Here is a 25,820-nt window from a genome sequence, read left to right on the forward strand (position 1 = left end):
ATTAGAATAAAATAATTCTTTGAGGAATTAGAATGCCTCTGAGTTAATTTTATGATGATTACATTAATTGGAACTTGACACAAACTGTCATGCCCCTGGTGGAGACTGACTCTGAGGAAGAGGGGGAACAGCCAACAGGGAGTGTGGCTTCAGAGGTGGTGGAGGAAGCTGGGGAAGGGCAGTGGCCGGCTGAGCAATCAAAGGAGGATTCAGGCCCATCCCCTATCTATCCTAGGTCACACAGGGAGGAGAGGATCAGGGAAAAGCGAGGTTTACTCAGGAGGAGATTACCATGATCCTCCTCATGGCTTGCAACTGGGAGCTATGTATATAAGTTTGTAACTACGCAGTCAGAATTGCTGAAGTCAAAGTTTAGTGTTTACTTTGAAAGAGGTTTATCTTTGCTGGCATTCTTCCCATGGACTCTCCTCAGTTATTTTCCTGGAGTTTATGATTAGTTATCTTGGCTTGCTTCGGAACTCTCATCAATGCGGTTTGTTTTGATTTTCTTTTTGCCTCATTATTTACTTTTGTGACTATAAACTGTGCCTAATAAAACAGTGAAGTTAAGTTGAAGGCCTTACCGGACTTTAATATATGTTTTGGGTTATTTTGAGAGACTATGGGTCATCACTACAAACATTTGTTCCTGGCAAAAGCCCCTCCTCACAGTGTCTCCCTAAATACTATTTCCCAGGTGAGCTTTGAGAGGAGGGGTGGGACACCCTCCTCCCGAGTAATTGGGCTAACCTGTGCTGACTCCTTTCCATTATGTGCACTTGGAAATCGAGTGGGGGAGGCAGTTGCTCGGCTCTGAAGCTCCATCACTCCTCTGCTCCACTGTATGCCCTTTCCCTCTCTTCCCCCCTCACTTGATCATCCTGTGCCACAGGGTCTGTGCCATCCCCCTCTGTTGGCCCTGGCTCCATCTCCCCTTGGACCCGGGTTCTGATGGGGTCATGACAACATTTTGAAATGAAAGAGATCCTTGATTCATGCACGCACAGGGGCAAAATCCAATACTTAGTAGCATGGAAAGATTTTCCTGAGGCCCAGAACCAATGGGTAGATAAATGATACATTTCTGCAAACAATAACCTGATTAAACCAAAATGACCATAAGCTGTTTTTCCCCCCATTTTATTATTTTCTTTCTTCCAAGTGCAGATCTACTTCTTTTAGAAGAAGCATGTCAGGTCCCTGCCAGAATTCTGCCATTCTGAAGGGGAGGGGGGATGCTTTTGGGGGTTGATTGCTTTCACTTTTGCTGTAACCACATGGGAATTAGGGAGGGGGACTGGACTGTCAGGATGGAATCCCTCCCAGCCAGTTCCAGCCAAGGTTGTGGAGTCCCAAGGATGACCTATCACTATCACGCCTTGGAGTTCTCATAACACCTTTGCTGCATCCTATTGGCTCTGGTGGACATGGGGCACTGGGTGGGGTTGAACAGGGGAAATTAGCTTAATGCTTTGCATGGGAATCTTCAGACTCCACCTGACTTCTCTGCAATCACTTCTCTCAGTAAAAGTTCCTTTTGAAATACTATTTGTTTTAAGAGTCGTGCTTTCTTGAGAAGATAGCTGAGGCAGGTCCTTATAGAGCCTTTTGTTTCCCATTGAATGTACTGAACTGGATTAAACAAATTCATACATGGCAGAAGAATAGTGGTCACCATCTCCACTCTGGAAAAAATAAAGATTTTTAATTGCTAGAGTTATATGCACACATTGTGCAAGCTTAATGTCTATGGAGATTCTAAGTTATCCAGATCATAGTTGTCTCAAAGGTGCTTTTTCAAAAGGCAACTGGACTGGGCTTCAAAAGGCAACAAAATTCAGTTGCCTTTTGAAAAAGCAACTTTGGGACATTGTGCAAGTTTTTCACTTCAACTACTCCTATGTCTTATATAAAAATTTATCAGAATCCCATAAAAAGGAGACATAAAAGAATGCATTTATTGAGCAAGTTCCATTTTGCCCTTTGTACTGAGTATATATGTGAGAAACATCATAAGTTTATTATGTGTGAACTTGTTCAGGTCAACATACATAAGAGTGGCATCCAATGTTACAATACTTAAATTACATTCCCAACCCCCAACATGTGTATGCATAGTTTGATTTGTACATCTATGTAGAAATACAAACTACATGTTTCCTGGACTAATTTTATAATTTTTGACATTTGAAAATAGTTATTAAAATGCATGCATTATCATATGAAACTTAATTGTTGACTGATTCTATTGCAATTGTTTCTTCCTGCAACTAGTGAATTGATAGAGAAATGATATAATCTAAAATGAAGTGAAATATTGGCTTTAAAAATGCTTATTCTCTCCCCCTCCCCCCACTACCATGTCTATGATGGGAAGTATTTATCTCATCAAGCATATGGATAAAAGTAGAAAACATTCTTTCATTCTTTCTGTTCATTTTCATGATATTTAATGATGATGAACTAAATTAATAATTTAATTCATGAAGTTCTTGAACAATTAGTTTCTGATCCCAAATCTGTTGTTGCCCTCTTGCCTCCTCTTTAACTTGGTAGTTTAACTTCCAAGTACATAAAGAAACAATTTGGAAACTGAGAAATGGAATGTGAAATTGAATAATTCTGGGGCCTATAAAGGTGCTTAATGTCAAGTTCAATATCTCAGTAGCAGTTCAGTAATCTGATTATTTGTAATGTGTTCACAGTTTTAATGATCTCAATGCTATTAAATCCAAATCTCAGACAGTGTAATACAATAAATGGATATTGGAAAAATGGGGGGAAAAAACCCTAAGGTTAGGGGAATTGGCTGTCTTACCTGCAAATAAAAAGAGTTGTCCCATTTTTTTCTCTCATTAGGCATCACATTTTTTTAGAGTCTCTGCAAAGATGATGCTCATGTTTTCAAGGAAGCATTTTCGCAGATGTTAAGGTAGCGTGTAAGAGATGTAATCAGATCTGGTTTTGATCACAGAGGGAATTGATTTGAACTGCTGATAAATTTATCAGAAAAGGTTTTGGTAAAATATGTTGACCCATGTAGGGTTTCTCTTAACAGAGATGGGAACCTGTGGCTCACCACATCCTAATGTACTTGATAGAAAGATGTGTCTGCACCAAATAATTATTCATGTAATGAGGAAGGGCTTATTTACTGATAAGAAAAAGCTTTTGAAGACAAAGGAATGAGTGAAATGTACAAACAGTTACAAGTTCTGCCATAAAGATGACTTTGAACAATAGTTATTGTTTGTTCCCCAGGGTTGAGATGGGAGGCTATAGAATAAATAGGCAAATAACCTACTGTTGTAAGGTCCAAATGTTAGAAATAACTTTTCTTTCCTGGTCAGATACTTCTTCCATGTAGCCCTTCTCCATCCAATTTTGTTCCTCTCTTTCTCTCATCTCCTCTTCTCTCTATAACTTATGGTAGGGGTGAGGAGCTATGGCCCCTTTATGATTTGTGACTTTAAGTCCTAGAATTCCTGACCCAACCATACTCCCAGGAATTCTGGGAGTTTGAAGTCCACAAGTAAAAAAAAAAGTTCACCTCTGGCTTATAGGAGAAAAAATTATCCCATTTCCACTCTTGGTTCTTTATTTTCTTCTTTTTCCTTTTTCTTCTGGAAGGAGGGAAGGGAATGCATATGTGGCACAGAGCAATATTAACTGCAGGACTCTCTTTCCTTAAGGACATATATCCATCCTACCAGATCAGATAGGGTGGGCATACTCCTAGTTCCTTCCTCCAAGTATCATCATCTAATGGGAGCTAAGAAGCATGCCTTTTCTGTGCAGCCCCTGCCCTATGGGACACTCTGCCTCCTGAAGTTCAGGAAGCCCCTATCCTCCTAGCCTTTTGTACAGCTTTGAAGCTCTAGCTTTTCCCACTTCAATTTTGTCATGATTTATTTTATTGTCTAGATAAAGCAGTAGACACTTTATTAAGCATATTAGTGGCTATTAATTGAAATCCTGTGAATGAAAATAATCTGGAGAATTAGCTCTTCTCTAAAACTTTAAAACTGATAATTGTTCCTGCTGTTTTGTTGAACATTATCTCAAGTGTCCAAGTCCCCAGGCCTTGAGAATTCAGAAGCGAAAAAACCCTGGAAACAGTTGGTATTTTTTATTCAATCCTGAGGTATGGCACAAATGAGTAACTGACATTTGAAAAGTCAGCGTTGGGAGCAACTGCCTCCCAGTGCTCTATTTATAGGCAAGACCACACCCCTTCCGACCCCCTAGCAACCAACATCAACATTCTGTGTCTTAACAGCAGTCTACCATCCGGTGCCTGCATTTCTGGTCTCTGAGTTCTGCATGTTGTGTCCTCCAGCGCCAATCAGCTGGGCTTTGGAGAACTGTCTACTGTGCAGATGACTGGAGACCGGTTGTTGCTGCGACATTGCTCCCTTCATACATACATACATACATGTATGTATGTATGTATGTATGTATGTATGTATGGTATTCAGCTTTGTTCGGGTATTTTCCCATGTCATTATAGTTGTGCTTTTAAAGTTGTAGCAACGTTTCGGCAGAATCTCATCTGCCATCATCAGGCTTCTGTATTGGGTTCGTCTGTGAGTCAGACTTTCACAGCCATTTCTGTTTTAAATTTGGTGCTAGCCTACGCTGTGCCAGAATGGTTTTTTCTTCATCCTGATTGGTTGGGAGTCTTGGTCTGTGTTTATTGGTCTTGGAGTTTGCTGTGTTCTGCTTGATTGGTGTTTCTAATATCTTCTGTCTGTTTTGTAGCTTTTTTTGTCTTGATTGGCTGGCAACATTGTGTTTCCTGTATTGGAGGCTTTTAGTGCGGCTTGGCTCCGAGTAAATGGACGGCCATCATTTATTTTATCCTATCTTAGTAATTGGGCTAGGCCAGACATAGCATATAGTGTCAACCAGTTAGCTAGGTTTAACTCTGAGCCTACTGAAAGGCACTGATGTGTGTTGAGATATCTTAAACAAATGATGCATTATGCATTATATTTGGAGCCTAAGGATGAACTAAGTTTAACTGCATGTGCCGATGCAAGTTTCGCTACAGACGTACCTACACGTAAGTCAACGTCAGATACTGTAGTGTTATTAGGAAAGGTGTTAATTGGATGGCGGTCTATTCGACAAAAACATCTAAGCTTGTCAACAATGGAGGCTGAATTCTCATGTTTGTCTCTATTATGTACGGACTTAGTATGTTACAAACAACTAATGATAGACATGGGAAGTAATGTAAACGAACTTATTGTTGTATATGAAGACAACCAATCAGCAATTCAGATGGCTTCCAATCTCGCCGTAAAGACAAGATCAAAACACACTGATCTACGATATCTGAGTGTGAGACAATGTGTTCAAAGTAAAATGATTAAGCTGGAGTACTGCATGTCAGAGAATAACATTGCAGATCATTTTACGAAAGCCCAAGCTTGTCACTGTAAAACATAAGGCTTGTTGTGAGGAATATGAACTTAAACTGTAAGGTTTTATATATTGTCCTACCCAAAGGGGAGAATGTTAGGAATGATAGTCACCTAACAGTTGGGCTGGCAATATATAAACCAGGATAGTCATTTAATACTGTTGTATCTTTAAGAGAATGTTGTAATTGTGATTGGCTGAGGTTCCTCCAATGGCCATAAGATGGAGCCAGAAACCTGGTTTGTTCTTTTTTGCATTTCCTTTGCTTTCCTTTTGCCTTTTGCTTGATCATCATTCTGCTTGAATTACTGTGAGTCTTGCAACTATTCGCAAACTCCGTTTACTGAACTTTGTTTATGATACTGGTAAATAAAAGGATTTCATTTGTGGATTATCCCTGGACTGATTATTCAATCCTGAGGCATGGCACAAATGAGTAACTGACATTTGAAAAGTCAATGCTGGGAGCAATTGCCTCCCAGCAATCTATTTATAGGCAAGACCACACCCCTTCCCACCCCCTAGCAACCAATGTCAGCATTCCATGTCTTATCAGCAGTCTACCATCCAGTGCCTACATTTCTGGTCTCTGAGTTCTGCATGCTGTGTCCTCCAGCGCCAATCAGCTGGGCTTCGGAGAACTGTCAGTTAGCTGTGTGGATGACTGGAGACTGGTCATTGCTGCACTGTTGCTCCCTTCATTGTGGCAATTTCTGTTCTTTCCCCTCCCCCCATGTCTGTCAAGCCTTTCGGGGCTTGACACATTAAATAAATTAAATTATTTGTTACCCTGTAAATAAGGGTTGCTTTGAAGGACAGAAGAAATGCAAATGTTATCTGTTTTTCTTTCCCATGGGTATTTAAGGTACACCTAGTTGAACCTGTACACTTCCCTTATACTGTGTATAAATGCATATATATAATGAGAGAATGCAAACCTATTTCCCAAGAGTGCATGAGCTGTTTTAAAGTTTCTGAACAAATGCTTTATCTTAACTTCAATAAAATGTATGAAGCTGTTCTGGGCCTTTAAACCTTTTAAGGAAGATAGATTACATCTATTTTCTTAGGAATTAATATTCTGAATCGGGGTTGGGAAACATTTTTCTTAGGAAGTTGACTAATGGAAGAAAAAAACAGTGCAGGATGGAATTATTCCTGATAGACTAGTTAGAAGATGAAAGATGGACCAGCAATAATATGAAACATTAGATACTTCTGAAGGCTACATAAAATCTTCCTAATGCATGTCCGATTAAACTGGTGAGATTAAAAACTCTTCTGTAGGAAACAGAAGGAATGATATACAAATACTTTAGAAAAGAAAAGGATCTGTCCCATAGGCAATGGTGAGAAATGAGAAATAAATCCAGAATAGTTTCTGGATCTCCTATAAATCCCCTGTCAAATCCTAAGCATTGTAAACAATTGAGTAAAAAAACCCAAAAGAGACCATCTGAAGCTCTGCTTTTTTTTCTAAGAGGAACCAAGTTTGAGAACAAGGATTAACTGATTTTAAAAGTTTAACCAGAAATGAATTTTAGCCAGCATTTCAGTTGGCATGTTCCATCTTTTGTATATGTTCAAATGTTGGATGAATAGATGCGGTAGCAGAATGAAAGAAATGTTTTTGAGCATATCTAATTATTTTATGAAACAAATCCTATTTCCTCCACAAAAATGTTTTCTTTGGTTCTATGTGCACAGTCAATCAAAACTGATTATATATTTAGTGAATTATAGAATTGAGTCGGATATGGGGGAATTTAACTTTTTTCTTATTTTACTTTTCCATCATCTTTTATAACAATGTTATGGTTGTATGCAAGTTCTGATGTTATCAAATAAAAAATGAAATCCTCAGTCATGGTTGCTGACATTTTAGTCACACATTAAATTTAATCAAATTCCTATGAGAATGGGGAACAAGCTCTGCAGCTCTGTAAAAGCTCTTACAATGTCAATCTCCTCTAATGTAATCTTTCAAGGCGAAGCTGTTTGGAAACAGGTTGCCATAGTTACTGATGAACGCTCGGAGCATTGGCCTTATCCGCCATCTAAATGTGCTATAGTTCTTTTCTTTCTTTCTTTTTAAATCCTTTTTTCCCTTTTCCTTTTTGGTAGTTTAAATCTTATTAAATTTGTTCCGTTATCTATTTCCTCCCCTTTCATTAACACATAAGCACACATCCTAAGTAGTAATACATTACAGTACATGCGTGTGTATGTGCATGTATGTGTGTATGTAATATAGAACTTAGAACATGTAATTTTACCAAAAAGTAATTTTGTTATCATTTGGAGCATAAAGCCGTCCTGCCATGCTTCAAGATCTGAGGGCCGTGCAACTGGGTGAGCTCCCAATCTTGCCCCAGCACTTGAGCAGTTCAAAAGCATGAAAATGTGAGTAGATAAATGGGTAACATTTCAGTGGAAAGGTAACAGCCTGGCCACTGAAATGTCTTTGGACAATGCTGGCTCCCTTGGCTAAGAAGCAGAGATGAGCACCAGCCTCTAAAGTTGGACATAACTGGACAGGGTAAACCTTTATCTTTACCTAAGTGCAGACTTTTAAAGCATTTTTTCAAATGCTTCTTTGGAAAAAATTACGTTGCATTTATTATAAAGTTAAATTTTCTACAGTGAAAGCCTGGTGTCTGGCCTTATCAGGCAGCTTCAGGAAAGTGGAGGAACCACCACAGATCCCCCTCAATATTAGAGGTATCACCTGTAGATCTCTTGTTTATTCCTACCTTTCTCAAGCCTTCTTCCTTTGAACTCCTTTTTTTGCCTGTCATTCCAAAATTGGGGAAAAGGACATCTGCTCCCACAAGTAATAAACCCAGAAAAGCTCAATCCCTGGGAATTTCAATAGATTATGGAAAAACACTAGCTTAAATACTAGATGTTCTGTACTTCACACTTACACTAATTAACTCTGTTCTTGATGTTAAATATTCAAATTGTTAGACATTTTAATATGTCCACTGAATAAAACTTTATTCCTTTAGCTCTTGGAACAACATCAGGTTTATAGCGTGCTTCAGAAGGGACAGTTCTTACATTACTTATCAATATGCACTAAGCAGAGAAAAAAGTGAGAAAAAAAGTGAAAAGTTATGGAAAGACAACGTTCTGAGAACCCATTTTAAAGCTTCATTACTAAAATAGGCAGTTGCATAATAAAAGTCTCACCTGCCAGCCTTCAAGATTCTATCAACTAAAACTAGAATAAAGTAGAATTTGGAAATACTTTGTCTAAGATTTTGGTCTTATATTCTTAATTTAATGCTAATGTGCTGTTTTTCACATTTTTTTATTTGTAGCTTATTTATTGCAAAACTTAAATTACTGTGAAAATCTTTGTGGCATTGTACAATGAAGCTTTCTATTGTTGTTTAGGTTTGTCTGCAGCCAAATTATTGTATGACTCAGGACTGGATGTTGTAGTCTTAGAAGCCCAAGACAGGGTTGGAGGCAGAACTTACACAGTAAGAGTAAGTACTCTGTGTGTGTGTATCTTTCTCTCTGTGTGTAATTTTCCACTATAAAATGTGAAAAAGTAGGGTTCACCAGTATTTTGCTGTTCAAATTGGCTCTGCCTGTTATGATCTAATTGCATCTGCTCCTTTAATCAGGTAGCCCCGCTGACAGTCACTCATGCCTTAGTCACTTTATTACTGTTAATGGAACTGCCCTTGATGACCCCTTGGGAATTTCAATTGATTCAGGATGCAGTGGCATGGACAGTTATGGGTGCTTCTTGCTATCCCAATTTAACTCTTCTAATTCAGAGGTCCCCAACCTCCAATATCTGGCCATGGCCTATTCACAACTGGACCATGTGAAGGATGGCCCAACTAGCATGTATGTGTATGCAGCTCAACTTGCACAAGTGGTGGGCTGGCATGCATGCACATGCACGTTCAGCTTGACTTGCAGTCGAGCTGTGTGTGCATGCCAACCAGCCGCCTGTGTGCATGTGTGTGCATGCCAATCTGGTTCCTCTCCCCCCCTTCACCAAGCCACAAAGGTTGGGGAGTGCTGCTCTAATTCATAAGCTGCACTGGTTACCAGTTCACTCCCAGTTGCTGGTCTTATTTATGAAAATCTTTGTGGTATAGAGCCAGCCTATTTGCAGAACTCTCTGTCTCAAATCTTTTCTATCTGTCCAGTAGGATGTATACAAAGTCGGTATGTTTTAGGGCCTGCCATATAGGCTATCTTACCTGGCAAAATTTAGAAGATGTGCTTTCTTTGTTGCTGTTCCTTCCAGTGGTGGGATTCAAATTATTTTACTACCAGTTCTGTGGGTGTGGCTTGGTGGGCATGGCAGGGGAAGGATACTGTAAAATCTCCAGTCAAAGGTGGTATTTGCCAGTTCTCCAAACTACTCAAAATTTCAGCTGAACTGGTCAGAACCTGCGGAATACCACCTCTGGTTCCTTCCCTATGGAACAACATACCCCTTGAAATCTACCTGACAGCAAAGCCCTTTAGGGGGCATTAAAGAATAGTTCTTATTCAAACATCAGGTTTGGGAAAGATACGACCTTGGATGAGTTTTCCCCCCAACCATTTATGTTACTATATATCTCTGGTTGATTTATATTTTTTATCTTTTTATGATGAAATCTTACGGATTTATTTTTGTTTTTAAATAAGATATGCTACTCTTAATCATATGCTGAGTGGATAACTATAAACACTGGTTAAACAAATAAATGAATAAAAATGAACCTTACCCAAGCACGAACAGCTTCATCAAAATGGATCATACTTCTTTCAGCCAAGATTTGATCCTTGTTGTATGTGCAGATTCCTTAAAAGATTACCTTTCTGACCAGCAAAAAAAGACATTGTTAATTATTATGCAAAAAATTATCAATGTTGTACAATGATAGATACATTGACATACATTTTCCTTTTTTCCATTCATGTTAGGGACATATATATTCATTTACCAATATGCTGTTTTTTTTTCCTCAATCAGAATAAGCACGTCAAGTATGTTGACTTGGGAGGAGCATATGTGGGACCCACACAAAATCGTGTTTTACGTCTGTCTAAGGAGTTAGGACTAGAGACTTACAAAGTGAACGAAGTTGAGCATCTTATTGATCATGTCAACGTAAGAGCAACAGTTTCTTTACTTCTTTTTTATGATGTGGGAGACTCACAAAGCTTTAATAATTTTTGAGATTTTATAATTTGGAATGGCTTTTTAAATACTCAGATTAACAAGATATGAAAGAATTCTGAAGGTTAATCAGCAACATCATTTGACTAAAAGTATGATTGAATTGTTTTCTTCAATTTGTATAATTTCCAAAAGTTTTCTTCAATGTGTATTATTTTAGGAAGTTAGTATAGGCATAATGTTTTATTTAGCATAAAGATTGAAAGAGAGACACAGCTGGGGTGATATATATGTTAACTAGTTGGCAGAAATATTTTGGCTATTTCTTTTGGAGGTATCTCTTATCAAATAAGTCTTTGCGGTTGACCTATAGCCATGAATATTATTGTGTTAGCTAACATAGCTGACACCAATTGTCAGTCCAAACCATAGTGCATTTTGTAAAGATAAAATGCGGGGAGAGAACTCTTATTTGCATTGCCTTCAGAAAAACCAGGGAACCATAAGTAGTGCACAATACCAATCTTGTGGCTTTCAAATCACTCTGTGTTGCACACAAAAATTCATGGGCAAAAATTATGTTTGATAGTGAATTTTTTCCATTTTTCTCTCTCAAAAAATAAGGAGCAAAATTTAGTAATATATAATTTAAAAGTGTAATTTTCTAGTAAAAACAAACTTTTTGGAGAAAGATCCACCCACTGGCTCCACCGAGAAATTTAAATTTATGGAAAGTTTTCTTAGCTATGTTTCCAAACCAATCTCAGGGCTTAGTACATAATTGTTTAATCTAAGCCTCAGATTGTCCCAAAGGTGCTTTTTTCAAACACTTTCAGTAGATTCCATTATCTTCTTTTAAATCTTTTATAAAAATGCATGCATTAGCAAGTATTATTCCACCAAAACAGTATCATCAGGGAATATCAACATTGTTTTCCCTGGCATGGAGCCAATTTTTAGAGAAGACAACACAGCAGACAAAAACAGGCCTACTTTCAAACAAATATCTACTTCTTATTGATTCATAAATCAATTAACTTCTCAATATGCCTTTTTCTTAAAAGCTTATCATGAACCCGATCTCTGTAGATTGTCATGAAATTTGCATCTCACATTTATCATCAAATCCTTCTTTTAGAAATTCTTTTTTTAAATTTAAAAATTCCTAAATATTATATTTTCCCATATTTTCTAATCAAATTCATAAATACCAATATTATTTTCATGTTGTAATATTTCTTTTTGTACTGAATTGTTTTAGTTACCCTAATTTAAAATCTTCAAAATTAACTCTTTGTAAATTATAATTCCAATGATATGATTTTGAACATTTCTAATTCTTCCATAATAAGCAATCTATTATTTCTAAGAACTTTATATATGGCTTTATCAGACTTGACTTGACAGGTATCAGATTTTTCATTGAGCATTCATGGATCAAAATCACAAGATTCTGTATATATGTATTTATTATATTTCTATGTCTTCATATTTATATCTCTTGAACCCTGTAGAACCCTGGCTAAATGCTGCCACTGCTTCCATTGGCAAATACTATAAACTTGAAAATATATACAGCTGCCTATGTGAGAGATAGGCTGAAAGCCAATAGTCCTCAGTGCAGAGTTGTCCCTTATGTTAACACCAACAACCAGTGTCAAGGCGGTGAATCTCAGGGCAAACAGTCCGTTCAAACATGAGACAGACAAGAAAAAAAAAGGCATTCGGTTCCAACTGTCATGATGTAAGAGAGAAATGCAGTCTCATGCTGACAAAATGCAACCAAGATTCTTCTATGACACATGTCTAGGAAGTTTTGACTTTTTGACATTGGTCCTTTGGGTTGGGAAAGTAATTAATAATTATATTTTCAAAAGTAGTTTAAAAAGATGCTGACTTTTTATATTTTAATTCCAAAAAAGATTTAAGTTAGAGCTGTACTAGCCAAAATAGATGAAAACCTATGTAATCAATCTCTTCTTTATTAGATAGTATCTAACTCTCATAGTTTTCTTATGCTACTTATTTACTATTTATTATCTGTCTTTACACTTTTTATAAATAAGTGGACATACCTTCCTCCTTCTACTTTTCCCATACCTGTGTGGTTAGGCTGAGAGAGAGTGACTAGCCCCAAATCACCCAGCTGGCTTTCATGTCTAAGGCATTATGGGCTCTGAAGACTCTCCAAGGTTTCAGTTTTGCTGCCCTGATGATAGAATCCTGAATATACAAGTAAAGGTGCCAAAAGAGAGAATCCCTCTTTCAAACCTGAATTACTGCACATTTAAATGAACACAATTCTGTATATCTTCCATCAGACATTGTTATTAAAGATACCAAATAAATTGAGATGTAACACTGGTCCATAAAATCTTTCCTGTGGTCAATTTATTAACATATGATTATCATGCTTAACTTGTATTTTTAATTAATTTGTCAATTTAACCAGATACTTTATCAAATGCTTATGAAAGCAGCCAAACCAAATCCAATTATATCAAGAATAGAAAATAGTTAAGCTGTATTGATGGAAACAAAAAGTCTAATCTGGTCAAAATTCTTATATATTATCTTATATGGCTTATAACTATTATGAACATTTGTTGACTGTGATAAGCATTTCTTAAATGTTCTAAATAGAGAATAAGCATTCTGATGTTTTCTGCTTGGTATTCCCAATAATCTTGGATTTATCTGAAATTGGAAAATAATTCTTAAGTATTCTTATGTAGAAGTGTAAACCCTCTTAATTAACCCTTGATTTCCCAAAGGCTGCCAAATTCTATAGCATCAGATACTGATCTGGAGAGCTGATAAATCTCCTATACTCTTTCCCCTTGCTATTGCCAAAATATTGCTATTAGTAAATATAGTTTAAAAGACAGGATTGGATAGTGACGAGAAAAGTGGATGGCATATAGACTTCCTATCTATGTGGTTGCTGAATCTACCTGATGGTACAAGTCATGACCCAAGGGATATGGTTGCTGACAGATGATTTCCTAACATTTTGGAAAACAGCTAAGTCAGAACTGAAAGTAAAACAAAGAGAGACTGCATCTTTTTCAACATCCCCTTTTCATGACTTTGAATGCTCCTGCTGTTTCTGCTGTTCTCTCTTTGCTCATTTAGTTGTTCAAGTTGTTCTTATTTAGGCTGAATACCACTTACATGGTATTCTAATGGTATTCTAATACAACTTCTTAGCACTAATATGAAAAGGAAAGTTTTACTTTTTTCCAACTGTGGTCCAAACATAAATATAATGGAAATGGTGTGCATTTGGATTCACATTAAAAAGTTCATATTCCTGGACTTTTTAACTGTAGCTAAATGGAATAACTATCTGTTTTGAGTTGTTTCTTCTTTCATTGACTTTATAGGGCAAATCTTATCCCTTCAAAGGGCCTTTCCCTCCAATGTGGAATCCCATTACTTATTTGGACTACAACAATCTATGGAGGACACTGGATGAAATGGGGAAAGAGGTAAGATTTGGACAAGTTGCAACTTGAGATATGGATGTAATTGTTTAGTCATAAAGCTGGCTGGGGAATTCTGGAACTGAAGTCTATACATCTGAAAGGTACTGAGGAATTATTTTTTAATGTGAACATCAACAGAACTAGGTAAAGCAGCCTGTTCTCCAGAATGCAAGTCTGTTTCCATTCACCTGTTCTCCTTCCAAGATGTCTCTGTCCCTCCATGGGAGAAAGCAGTTGATTTTTCTACTACTTATGGGAATATGAATGAAACAGACCCAATTTCTTGAACAGCCCAATTTCAAGATTATTATTTATAGTACTAAATCATGCTTTGTTGGATAAACAACGAATATTTATTTAGTTTATTGGTTAAATTTAATTAATTAGATTTAAAATATTCATGATTTATGTGAGAATTTCCTTTTGTTTTATCCATACAACAGCAATTCTATGACATAGACTGCATGGTCAAAAAGTGATCTTTGGTCAGCAAACATTTGATGATTTAAAAAAAACTTCGAAATATTCATTCATGCAACTCATCTACTATACCAGCTCAAAATAAAATGCTTTCCTCTATTAAAATCCTGTAACATAAATGACAGAATTGTTATAAAAGCTGACCAAATTAAAACAATTCAAGAAAATCTTTGATTTTGAAGAGCAATCATTCCATTGTTGTAATCTGGGGGAAAAGTACTGGAATCTAATAAAAAGATTGGTTGATTTTTAAACTGTTGCATGATCAACTCTGTGTTGTAGTTGTTCTTTACACATATGTCCTTTCCTTTCCTAGATTCCTAATGAAGCTCCATGGAAAGCACCACATGCAGAGGAATGGGATAAAATTACCATGGAACAGTTGCTAAATAAAGTGTGCTGGACAAAGTGAGAAATAATTTTATATTGTATACCATGTCTATACAATAGAAGATGATAGCATCTAAAACAAGCATTCCATTTTGAAAGATAGAAAGAATCTTAGGTAGAACGAATGCTGTCCCCCATAGAAAACGGGTCCTTAGTCAAATTTATTTTACAATTAAGTGGTCTGATCTGATGACATAATTTGTACATTAAAGTTTAGGTGCATAGATCTGTAAAATACAGAGCATTTTATACACACACACACATAGACACACACATACACACACTTGTGATATTTAAGCCAGGTGATTATTTTTCTTCATGAAATCATTTTGAAGCCAAAATCTGCATAAATCTCATTTTCTAAAGTAGTTTCTTTGGGAATCATCATCAAACCTTGCCTAGATTAAGCTCTGCAAAAACTCTTGACAAGAGCCTCCAACAGAAAGGAGGTGTTTCATATAGCAATGCTAAAATAAAAGGTCTGCATTAGCAGCAAATTATAGTTGCTTATTTAAAAGTAAGTACTATGGACTCAGTAAAACTTGTCTCAAATTGGCATGTAAAGACTTACATTGTTATAAACTTCTGCTAGTGCTTTAAGGAATAACTAGGACACAATGTTTTTCTTTATTTTTATTAAAACATGTATTGTGCTAGATGGCATAAAACAAAACAAAATAGCAAATGGATATTAGCTATTTTGGAGGACAAATTGAAAGAAGTCCAGAATAATGGGAAACAAATAAATGTAGAAGAACAAGCCACTGGTCACAAAACCAAAAATAATCTATTAGAAAACTCCTGATGCTTCTGTAAAGAAAATCATTGTTCTTTGTTATGAAATAAATCATTCTTCATCTCAAAATAAAATCAATTCCATAACTCCACTGAGAAAAACCTCTGTCCCATGTAAACCACTTAGCAATGTTAAAGTTGTTTTAAGTCATATTTAAAATATGTCTTAAATAAGAAGAGAAAAAGCAGATTGGTAGGATATTACTACTCTAGAGTCTCCTAACAGTGGGTATGAGTCCCAGTAAATATCATCCAGCCAGGGAATGTGGCCCTTAACAGTAACAAAGTAATCAGCAACTGTTTGCATTGGATCCTGGAAAAAAGGATGCTAATGCTTTAGATAGCATGGACCCAGAAGGGGAAATGGTACTTGTTAAAATTATGGAGATTAGTTGATATCCAGTAAATTGTACAGTTCCCTTACTCAATTATTCAAAAGTCAAGATATGTTCAGAATTGAGCCATCTGACAGTTAGGTCACATGAACCCAAAATGCACTGAATTTCTACTAAACATGTGTGCATAAGAGCTAGTCCACAGAATTGGACTCTCTGGTCTCTATTCTGCAGCTGAGCTGATTTGGGTTTAGCTCAGGGGTGTCAAACTCAAGGCCTGCAGGCTGAATATGACCAGCGGGGTGCTTAAATCCAGCCTGCAGGGCAGGCCTGGAAATATCAAGGGACTGGCCCATGATGCTTCTGGTGGCTAAAATGGGCCACATGCTAGGCCCCCCACACCTTGTTTTCATCCTCCATGGCCTCCTGCAGCATTCTGTTGGCCAAAATCGGGATGAAAACTGAGCTGAAACTGGGCCAAAAAACAGACCCAAAGCAGGCCAAAAAATGGGCCCAAAACAGTCTGAAAAATGTGCACTGGAAAACGGGCTCAAAATGGGTCCACACGCTCTTTTGCTCTCTCTTGCTCTTGTTCTCTCATCTCACCTAATGATGATGGCACCAGCCATGCTCTCCACGGCAGCCTGCACTGCTTCGTCTTTCACCACCATCACCTCGCTTTGTTCATCTTAATTCTTTGCCACTTCTTCTCATTGCTCACCACTGCAATGGAGCAGGAGGTTGAGCAGTGCAGCATCCTCAAAGTGAGGTGGTGGAGGGGTGGAGGATGAAGCAAGGCAAGGGGTGCGGAGCTGCCCATCCACCTTGCACCGGCTTACTTGGGGGCCTCATAGTCAGTCCATCAACATCCTGACAACTGCCTCATTTTGCAGTGGCTCCAGAAGCCCACCCGCAGGGCCCCACATGGCTGGTGCATTGCTCAGTCTCCTACTCCATTGTGGCAGTGAGCTAGGAGAAGCGGGACAGCCACGTGAGGTCCTAAACTGAGTTTCTGCTGCCATGAGACCAGGCAGTTGTCAGGACGTTGATGGCCTGGCTGCAGGGCCCTCAGGTAAGCCAGAGCGGGGTGCATGGGGCAGCTCCATACGTCCCCTCATTTTGTCCTCCACCCCCCACCCCTGCCCTAGCTTGATTTTTACACCTGTGCCTCGCCCCATCTCGTACAACCAGATGGTGAGTGGAGCTTAATTAGGCTTTGTTTTGGGGGTGGGGCTTATTTTAGGTGCAGGTGTAAAAATCAGGTTTGTTTTCAGGTAGGTTGATACATCCTCCCTGAAAAGTCCAATGCAATTCATCATTTGGGTAAGTCTATCTTTTAAAGAAAGTCCAATTCATCATTCATCAACTCTTCCAATTCTATCCCTATAAAATGCAAATCTCTTTCAAATTTTTGCAATAGGCCTCCTGTTTTCAAGCGAAACTCACCCTTTTTCAGATATGCCAGCATCAGAGGTAGTATTCAGCAGGTTCTGACCAGTTCTGGTGAACCGGTAGCGGAAATTTTGAGTAGTTCGGAGAACCGGCAAATACCAGCTCTGACTGGCCCCGCCCCCATTTATTCTCTGCCTCCCAAGTCCCAGCTGATTGGCTGGGTCTTCTTTTGTTGCCCTGCACAGGAGAACGAAGCTGGAAAGCAGGTTAGTGGGGTGAGGAGGGAATGGGGATTTTACAGTATCCTTCCCTTGCCACACCCACCAAGCCACGCCCACAGAACTTGTAGTAAAAATGTTTGAATCCTACCACTGAGCAGCATGGTCTTAAATTCCAGTCCATCAGTTGTAGTTCTGGCTTGGCTGTGATTGTTTGCCTCTAGATTTATCTTTAGTTGATTTGAAACTGATAGCCAAATCTGGCCCTAGTTTCTGCCTCGGTTTATCTTCCCAATAAGCAACTGAGTTGGAAGATCATTTATTAGGTAACTGGATAAAACAACAAGAAAATGCAAGAGGAAAGTTGATTGGACAGAATAAAAGTAACCATCCCTTTGCATAGGAAATAAGTTACATGTAGTGAAACATGTTACATATTTTCATGCCATAATATCACACATGTTCATTAAAATGAGATCTGATATCAGAAGGGGCATAAATTGTAAGGGAAAAGGTTGTTTGGAGTTCACAAAAGAGATAAACCAGACTTCAATTTGTACCGTGTTTCTCACATAATAAGGCCGGGCCTTATTTTTTGACCCCGAAAAAACGGCTAGGACGTTTTTCGGGTACTTAATTCCCCCTTGCATCCTCGGGTGGGTGGGCGGGCGGCGACAGCTTGGATATTCGGGAGACCTTCGGGTTTGGGCCACCGTTGCTTTCCCTTCTCCCTTGCTGCTGCGGCGTTAGAGCAACGCCACGGCGTTTGGCGCAGCCACGTGCGGCCAGTCAGGGCTCCTCCCTGCAACCGGAGCCCTGAGGAGACACTTGGCTTCAGGCGCTCCCGTCTTCCCTTTGCTTTGAAGGTAAAGCGAATTATTTTACAAAGCCTCCCCTGCCCGAGAGGGCAGCCCAACCACGTGGGAGACTAATTTCCGGGGCCTCTTCCGTTCCTCCCCGACCACCCTACACTGCGCGCCTCTGACGCGCCGGTCCCTTCAGCCCAGTGAGCTCTTCCACCTCAAAGAAAGGCCAGGCGGGCTGCTGCGGAGGAGCAGCAGCGGGTCTGAGCTGCTCGCAGCGGAAACAGCCACCACCCTTAGCCTGACGCGGGGAGAACGAGCGAGGTTAGCGCCCACCAGCCCGGGCGAGATTTGGGAACGAGGGGCAGGAGGAGGCATGCACACACCCGCGGCTCACTTTCCCAGCTCTGCCCAGCCCTCACGGCTCAGGCACGGCCCTGGCGGGCAGTGAGCGCCTCCCTGCCGGACCCTCCGCTCATCCTGCCAGGGCCACGCCAGAGCCATGAGGGCTGGGCAGAGCTGGGAAAGTCGGGCTAAGGGTGGTGGCTGTTTCCGCTGTGAGCAGCTCAGACCCGCTGCTGCTGCTCTGCAGCAGCCCGCCTGGCTTTTCTTTGAGGTGGAAGAGCTCACTGGGCTGAAGGGACCGGCGCGTCAGAGGCGCGCAGTGCAGGGAGGTCGGGGAGGAACGGAAAAGGCCCCGGGAAATTAGCCTCCCCACGTGGGGTTGGGCTGCCCTCTGGGGCAGGGGAGGCTTTGTAAAATAATTCGCTTTACCTTCGAAAGCAAAGGGAAGACAGGAGCGCCTGAAGCCAAGTGTCTCCTCAGGGCTCCGGTTGCAGGGAGGAGCCCTGACTGGCCGCATGTGGCTGCGCCAAACGCCGCGGCAGCGAGGGAGAAGGGTCAGCAAGGAAGAAGGGAAAGCAACGGTGGAAGGTCTCCCGATATGAAGTGACCCACCAACGCAGGCAGCACCAGATCCGGGCATGCAACAAAAGTACTTCCTAACGGCAAGGCCCCCCCCACTCCCCCCCATTTCACATGTTTAATATGGGGCTTAATTTGGGGGGAGGGGCTTAATTTGATTTTATGCCAATAAAACATGGTGGGGCTTCCTATTGGTGGAGGCCGTATTGTTGGAGAAACACGGTACTAACAAACTTTTTCTTATCTGGAGCTATATCCAATATATATAAATATATATTGGATATATATATATATATATATATATATATATATATATATATATATATATATATATATATATATATACACACACACACACACACATATACATTTTTGTAGATTTTCACTGGTACAGGTATGTAGGTCTAGGTGTGTTCGGATCTTTTCCCATGTGAAATTAAGAGTATCTTGGTGACGTTTGGCGAGGTCCCACTCGCCATCCTCAGGCTGATGCTTTCTGCTTTGTGCCAGTGCAAGTAGTGTGCAACACACTGCTTGCACTGGCACACAGAAAGCACCAGCCTGAGGATGGCGAGTGGGACCTCGCTGAAACGTCGGCAAGATACTCTTAATCTTACATGGGAAAAGACCAACACACCTAGACTATCACGCCGTGCCACACACACACACACACACACACACACACATATATATATATAAAATATATTCTTAAAGTTTGTATCCATAAGTTTTGTTTCTTTAGTTTTATTAAAGCAACTTTTAAATTAAAAAAAAAAGTGATAAAAATAAATCAGTCTGTTGAAAGATAAGCAGTAGTGATTTCCTTCAACCAAGAAAAATGATTTAGAGGCACATTGTTTTTTGTCTACTAATAGGCAAGACAATGTACAGTGTGCATTGTCTTGCCTACATTGTCTTGCCTACTGTCAGTGTACATGACAATGTACAGTGTCATTTGATTTAATATTATTTGTGTTGGTTTTGAATGTAGTGCTGCCAAAAGGTTTGGTACTCTGTTTGTGAATGTTGATGTTACCTCTGAGCCGCATGAGGTTTCTGCTCTCTGGTTCCTGTGGTATGTTAAACAATGTGGAGGTACAGCCAGAATATTTTCAACAACCAATGGAGGCCAGGTAGAGTATACTGTTAATTTCTTAGCACTACTATGCATTGGACCCTCATGGCACTTCTCAATCTGTGCAAATCCTGCACAAAAGTTCTCTCATTGTGCCCCATGAGTAATTAAATAAGTTTCCATTCTTTCAAAAATTAATTGATGTGTTGAGCCTGGGGAGTAATTTAAAAGTTGTGGTTTACAGATATGTTGCATTCTAAAGATCTGTAGTTTAATTCTTGATGTTTCTTCACGGTTGGGGAAACCTTTTTGTTTAAAAGCTTTATCCTGGGCTTGCTGAGAATGGTTGTGCAATGGATTTGCATTTGTGTGTGCATGTACTTTTACTCAGACTTGATTCTTGCTGACTGCCTAGACCAGGGGTCACCAACCTTTTGGATCTCAGGGACCACCAAATTCATACTTTTAAATCCCGAGGACCACTAATATGAATTTTTTTTAAAAGCTAATATATTTAATATAATTTTTATGTTAATGTTACACACACACACACACACATACATACATACATACATATACATACATACATACATACATACACACACACACATACATCATACACAAACACACACACACACACACTTACTTATTTAATTATAACAAAAATGTAAATGCTTAATGATAACAAAATAAAATGTTCTGGGCTGGAAGCCTCCCCCCACCTGGCACCTTCCAAAGAGACAGAAGAGCAGGCTGTGTGTGTGTGTGTGTGTGTGTCTGAGCTGAGGGGTCTTGGGGCAACTGCTGCTGGGAGAAGCAGAGGGAGAAAGGGGGCTTTGCTCTCCTTGGGGGGCAGCGCCCTTTGGCTGCCACTCCAGGGGCTTCTTAGCAGGCATTTGCCTGCAGAAGGACTGCCGCTCTTGGTGATTAATTGGGGGAGGGGAGGGGGAGAAAGTGGGAGCTCCTTTCAGATCCTGGGTGGAGGATTGAGAGGCTCAGATCTGCAGCCGAGGAAAAGCTGGGGGGGGGCTCTTCCAGCCTCACCTGGAGACAGGCAAGGAAATGTGTCCCTGGGGGCACTTCGCTCGCTTTAGCACTTCGCTGCCAAACCCAGCCACAGCCAGTGATTATTTGGGGGTGGGGGGGAAGAGAGAAAGTATCTCTCGCATTACCAGGGAGGAAAGGAGACAAAACAAAGCTCACTCTTTCACTGAGACCTACAAAACGCCAATCTACCGTGTTCCAGGAGTTCTTCAAAATCATCAAACGCTGCTACTTGCAGTTCTCGTGCCTCAGGTCCTTGAGATGCAGGGCTCCCACACACGGCGGCAGTGGTGGCAACAACAGTCCCCTCCCCCAGTGCCCGTCGTCAGCTCTCCCCATTAGTTTTCTAGCCTTGAATTGCTCCCGGCTCTCTCTCTTTCCTCCCCCCACCCATGTGCAGGCAGGAAAGGGAGACGGAGCCTTGCACAGCTCTCCCCTTTTCCAGCCCTTGCTGCTTCTCCCAACATCGAAGCCTCGGAAACGCAGGCAAAGCCGCCACAGCGGTAGCGCCCTGAGTTGCTTGCTTCTCCACTACTGCCTCCTCCTCCTCCTCCAGCACCACTTCTTTCTCTGGGTAGGGCATTTCTTAACTAATCGAGCATGCTAAGGCAACTCAGGATGCTGAAACAAGATTGCGGCGCCCAAGCAAACATTCTTTGCGGCCCGGTACAAAACGATCCACGAACCGGTACCGGTCCGGGGCCCGGTGGTTGGGGACCACTGGCCTAGACCAGTGGTTGCTGTTGAGGTAATTCCCCATTAGGAGAATGAGCGCATACAGGGAGACATATTTGAGAGTAGTGTTTGAATAATACACACAGCACACAGATACACTGTACAGTAAATGTAGGTTTTTACTTCCAGAAACGTTAAGCAAAGTCCAAACAAGCAATCCAAAGTCATTCACAGGTAAATCAGTCAGTTTTTCAATCCAGGGATAATCTAAGTATCAAAGTCCAATGTCAAAAAGCAGTTCAGTAACAGACTTACATCAAATCCAGAAATATCAGTCAATTAGGAAAAATGGAGGAACGGCAATACTTTCCAACAGAAGGAAACAGAGACTTACTCACACTCTCTTCTGAGACTCAGACTAAGACAAACCAGGTTTCTGGCTCCATCTTATGGCTGTTTGAGAAACCACACCTAATTACAGTTTTGCATTTTCTTAAAGATACAGTTTTAAGATATTTATCCTGGTTTATATATTTCTAACCCAAATACCTGTTAGGTGACTTATGTTGCTAACAGTTGCCAAATGGTGAGCTGCGGCCCACTGGTGGTCCATGTGAAAATTTTTGTGGGCCTCAGAGAATGTCTGCCCCAAAGCAATTAATCCAGGCTGCACGGGAAAACAAGGCTGCGCCGCCCACATGGCCTGCCCACTTGCTGGCTCCCACCCTTTGGCTGAGCACAAACCTTCAAAAAACAGCGCAGCCCTCACCAGCCAGGACGAGGTAATGGTGCTGTTGCAGCAAGAGGGGGCTGGCAGCACAGGTGGGCTGAAGCGGCAATGGAGATGGCTGGAAGATGCAGGAGTGCTGCACAAATGCAAGTAGTATCTTCCAGCTTGCCTCTCCTGGCCTGGGCTCTTCCTCAATGTCCGTGGACTGTAAGGATGGCCTAGGGCAGGAAAAGTACCAGCTAGTAGTGGTGGGAGGGGGTGGAGTGGGCAAGTCTGTGCTCACCATCCAGTTCAGAGGTCCAGAACAGGGCAGTGTCAGTGGTGTCAGCTTTCTCGTCCCCCACGGTGCTCTGCTCTGCTGCCCCCACCCACAGCCCCAGCCATTGCTGCCCAGGGAAAGCACAGGAAAAACAAGCAGAAACATAGGTCTTGCTGGGGCAAAAGAGTGGAGATCGAAGAAGGTACAGGCAAGAGAAGACAGAAGCTGCCGTTTTTGAAAAGCACTGCTTTCTGTTGCCTGTGCCTTCTTCAATCTCCACTCTTTCTCCCCAGCAAGACCTATGTTTCTGCTCACTTGCTTTTCCTGTGCCTCAGACAGCGATGGATGGGGCCATGGGGGGACAGCAGAGGCACCAGGGCTGCTCTCCCCCCTCAGCAAGCCAGGCCTGGAGGAACGCAAAGAATTGCTGGCGAGCGCCGGAGAAATGCATGTTGGAAATGCCAACACATGTTTCCAGCGCGCTCTCCTCTGTCCTGAAGTAGGATTGAGTGGGGGAAAGGGAGCAGGGGGAAGGGTAGGAAGGAAGGAGAAGCCTGGTTGGCTTTCCTTTGGCATGGGGCGGGGGGGAGGGAGACCAAATGCCCAGACCAAAAAAGCGCCGAGGAAGACGGGCTTCTAATAACCAGTCTGTTTATGCAGGCAAGAGCTTGAGCTTTTCTGGGCTCAACAACCCCCCCTTCAGCCTCCACATAGGGAGGGACTCTTCTCTGCTTGGAAGCAGTGGGAGAAACCTGGAGCTTAGCCTTGGGGGTGGGGTCTTCTTGTGTAGAGGCCAAGGGGGGGTGTTGCCTGGTTATTAGGAGCCTGTCTTCTCGGCGCTTCCAGCCCAGCCCTCCTTTCCTTCCCCAACTCCAGGCAGTCACACCTGGCAAAGGAGAGAGAGGTTTCCTCTGACTTGGGGGAGATATAAGATGACAGGAGACCAGATTTGGGGGTGGCTCTGCTTTTCTTCCATTTGAGGGAGAGCCGGTTCCTCCCCGTCCAGATCTTCCCAGCCTCCAGGCCCCTCTTTCTTCCCAAAGGATGAGAGAGGCCTCTCCTTTCCCTTTGCTCTGCCCCACAATTATGACCAATCTGCAAACATCAACTTTACGAAAAAATCTATGGATATATATATCTCCCCTTCCCTTTCCCCCAAAAGGTAAGGGGTTATACACACGCACAAACACAGACAGGCAAGCTGGCTTGAACTTTGCAGAGCTAATTCTTTGTAACTGATAACATTCTTGGCATCCCACTACGTCCTGCCTGCCAAGTCCGAGCTGGCAGCAATTGTAAATCAAAGTCTTACTCACAGAGGGAAATTGTTCTTTTACTTCATAAATCACAAGGCAGTCCACAAAACAATCGTTCACAAATAAAGTCTAAAGTAAGTTAAACTTTGTCCCGTACAAAGTTTAAGGAGAAAGCACACCCACTTTTATCACCTGTGGGGTGTGGCTCAGTGACTCAGCTCACTCTCTGACCCTCCCACGCCTCCTACGTTGCTGCTCACGTTTCTCCCTACGACGCTGCTTGGGGTCGAGCCAAGATTCCTCCTCTTCACTCCCTGTCAGGGGCTGCTCCGATATGCCTTCCTCCTGATTCATCTCAGGCTGTTCCTCTCGGTTGTCTGATGGAACCTGAGGCATTAACTGGGAGGAAGGTCCTGGGGAGGAAGGCATTGCCAGTTCCTCCCCCTCATCTTCCAAGTCCTCTTCCTCTGACAGCATAGACTCGGGAGTCAGGTCCACAACACTATCCCCCATTGCAGGGCCCTTCCCCCGAGTCTGACGGTCAAGACGTGGTCGCAAGAGGAAGTGGTCATGGAATAGCCGTATAAGGTCTGGGCCGTGGATCATGGAAGCATCCACCCAGGAGAGGGCCTCTGGCCCATCCTCCTGCCTCTCGATCAAATACTGAAACCACCCTTTCAGCCAATGGGAATCCCTAATGCTGGCCACCTTGCCTTCTACTGCGCCATCCTCACTGGGTGCAGGTGGTGGATCAACAGCTGTGGGATGTCAGAGATAACTCGAGGGGGCGTATATATATATATATATGTATATGTATATGTATATGTATATGTATATGTATATGTATATGTATATGTATATGTATAAATGTATATGTATATGTATATGTATATGTATATGTATATATGCAGGTCTAGGTGTGTTCGGGTCTTTTCCCGTGTAAGATTAAGAGTATCTTGGCGACGTTTTGGTGATATAATATAAAAATAAAATTTAATATAAAAATAAATATAATATAAAAATATAATATAAATATATATATATATAAAATAAAATTTTATATATAATATAAAAATAGATATAATATAAAAATAAAATTTTTATATTATATTATCTTTTTTAAAAAATTTGTATTAATGGTCCTCGGGATTTAAAAATATGAGTTTGGTGGTCCCTGAGGTTCAAAAGATTAGCAACCCCTGGCCTAGACAAGCTTTCTTGGCAACATTTTGAGAAGTTGGTTTGTCATTGTCTTTTCTTTTTCAGAAAGTGACTAGTCTAAGATCATCTAGCTAGTTTTTGCCTAAGGTAGAACTAGAACTCACAGTTTCCTATTTCTGTCTTAGTTCCATTACACCAAACTGGCAGAAAATACAAAATGTGCTTCTT

At 41.0% G+C, this 25,820-nt stretch overlaps 1 protein-coding gene across 1 annotated transcript in view; it reads left to right on the top strand.

The window, feature by feature from the left end:
* The window catches only part of LOC113416226 (amine oxidase [flavin-containing] B-like), a 96,824-nt gene that overhangs the window by 36,965 nt on the left and 34,039 nt on the right, over positions 1-25,820 (top strand). The window contains exons 2-6 of the mRNA XM_087967571.1: positions 8,830-8,924; positions 10,421-10,558; positions 13,954-14,058; positions 14,852-14,943; positions 20,384-20,525. Of these exons, the coding sequence (XP_087823697.1) occupies positions 8,830-8,924; positions 10,421-10,558; positions 13,954-14,058; positions 14,852-14,943; positions 20,384-20,525 (572 nt within the window). The remainder of the gene's footprint in view (positions 1-8,829; positions 8,925-10,420; positions 10,559-13,953; positions 14,059-14,851; positions 14,944-20,383; positions 20,526-25,820) is intronic.

Source organism: Notechis scutatus, chromosome 5 (assembly GCF_049901735.1).
Source record: "Notechis scutatus isolate UNSWTSFEM ecotype Mainland chromosome 5, rNotScu1.2, whole genome shotgun sequence".
Classification (NCBI taxonomy): Eukaryota; Metazoa; Chordata; class Lepidosauria; order Squamata; family Elapidae; genus Notechis; species Notechis scutatus.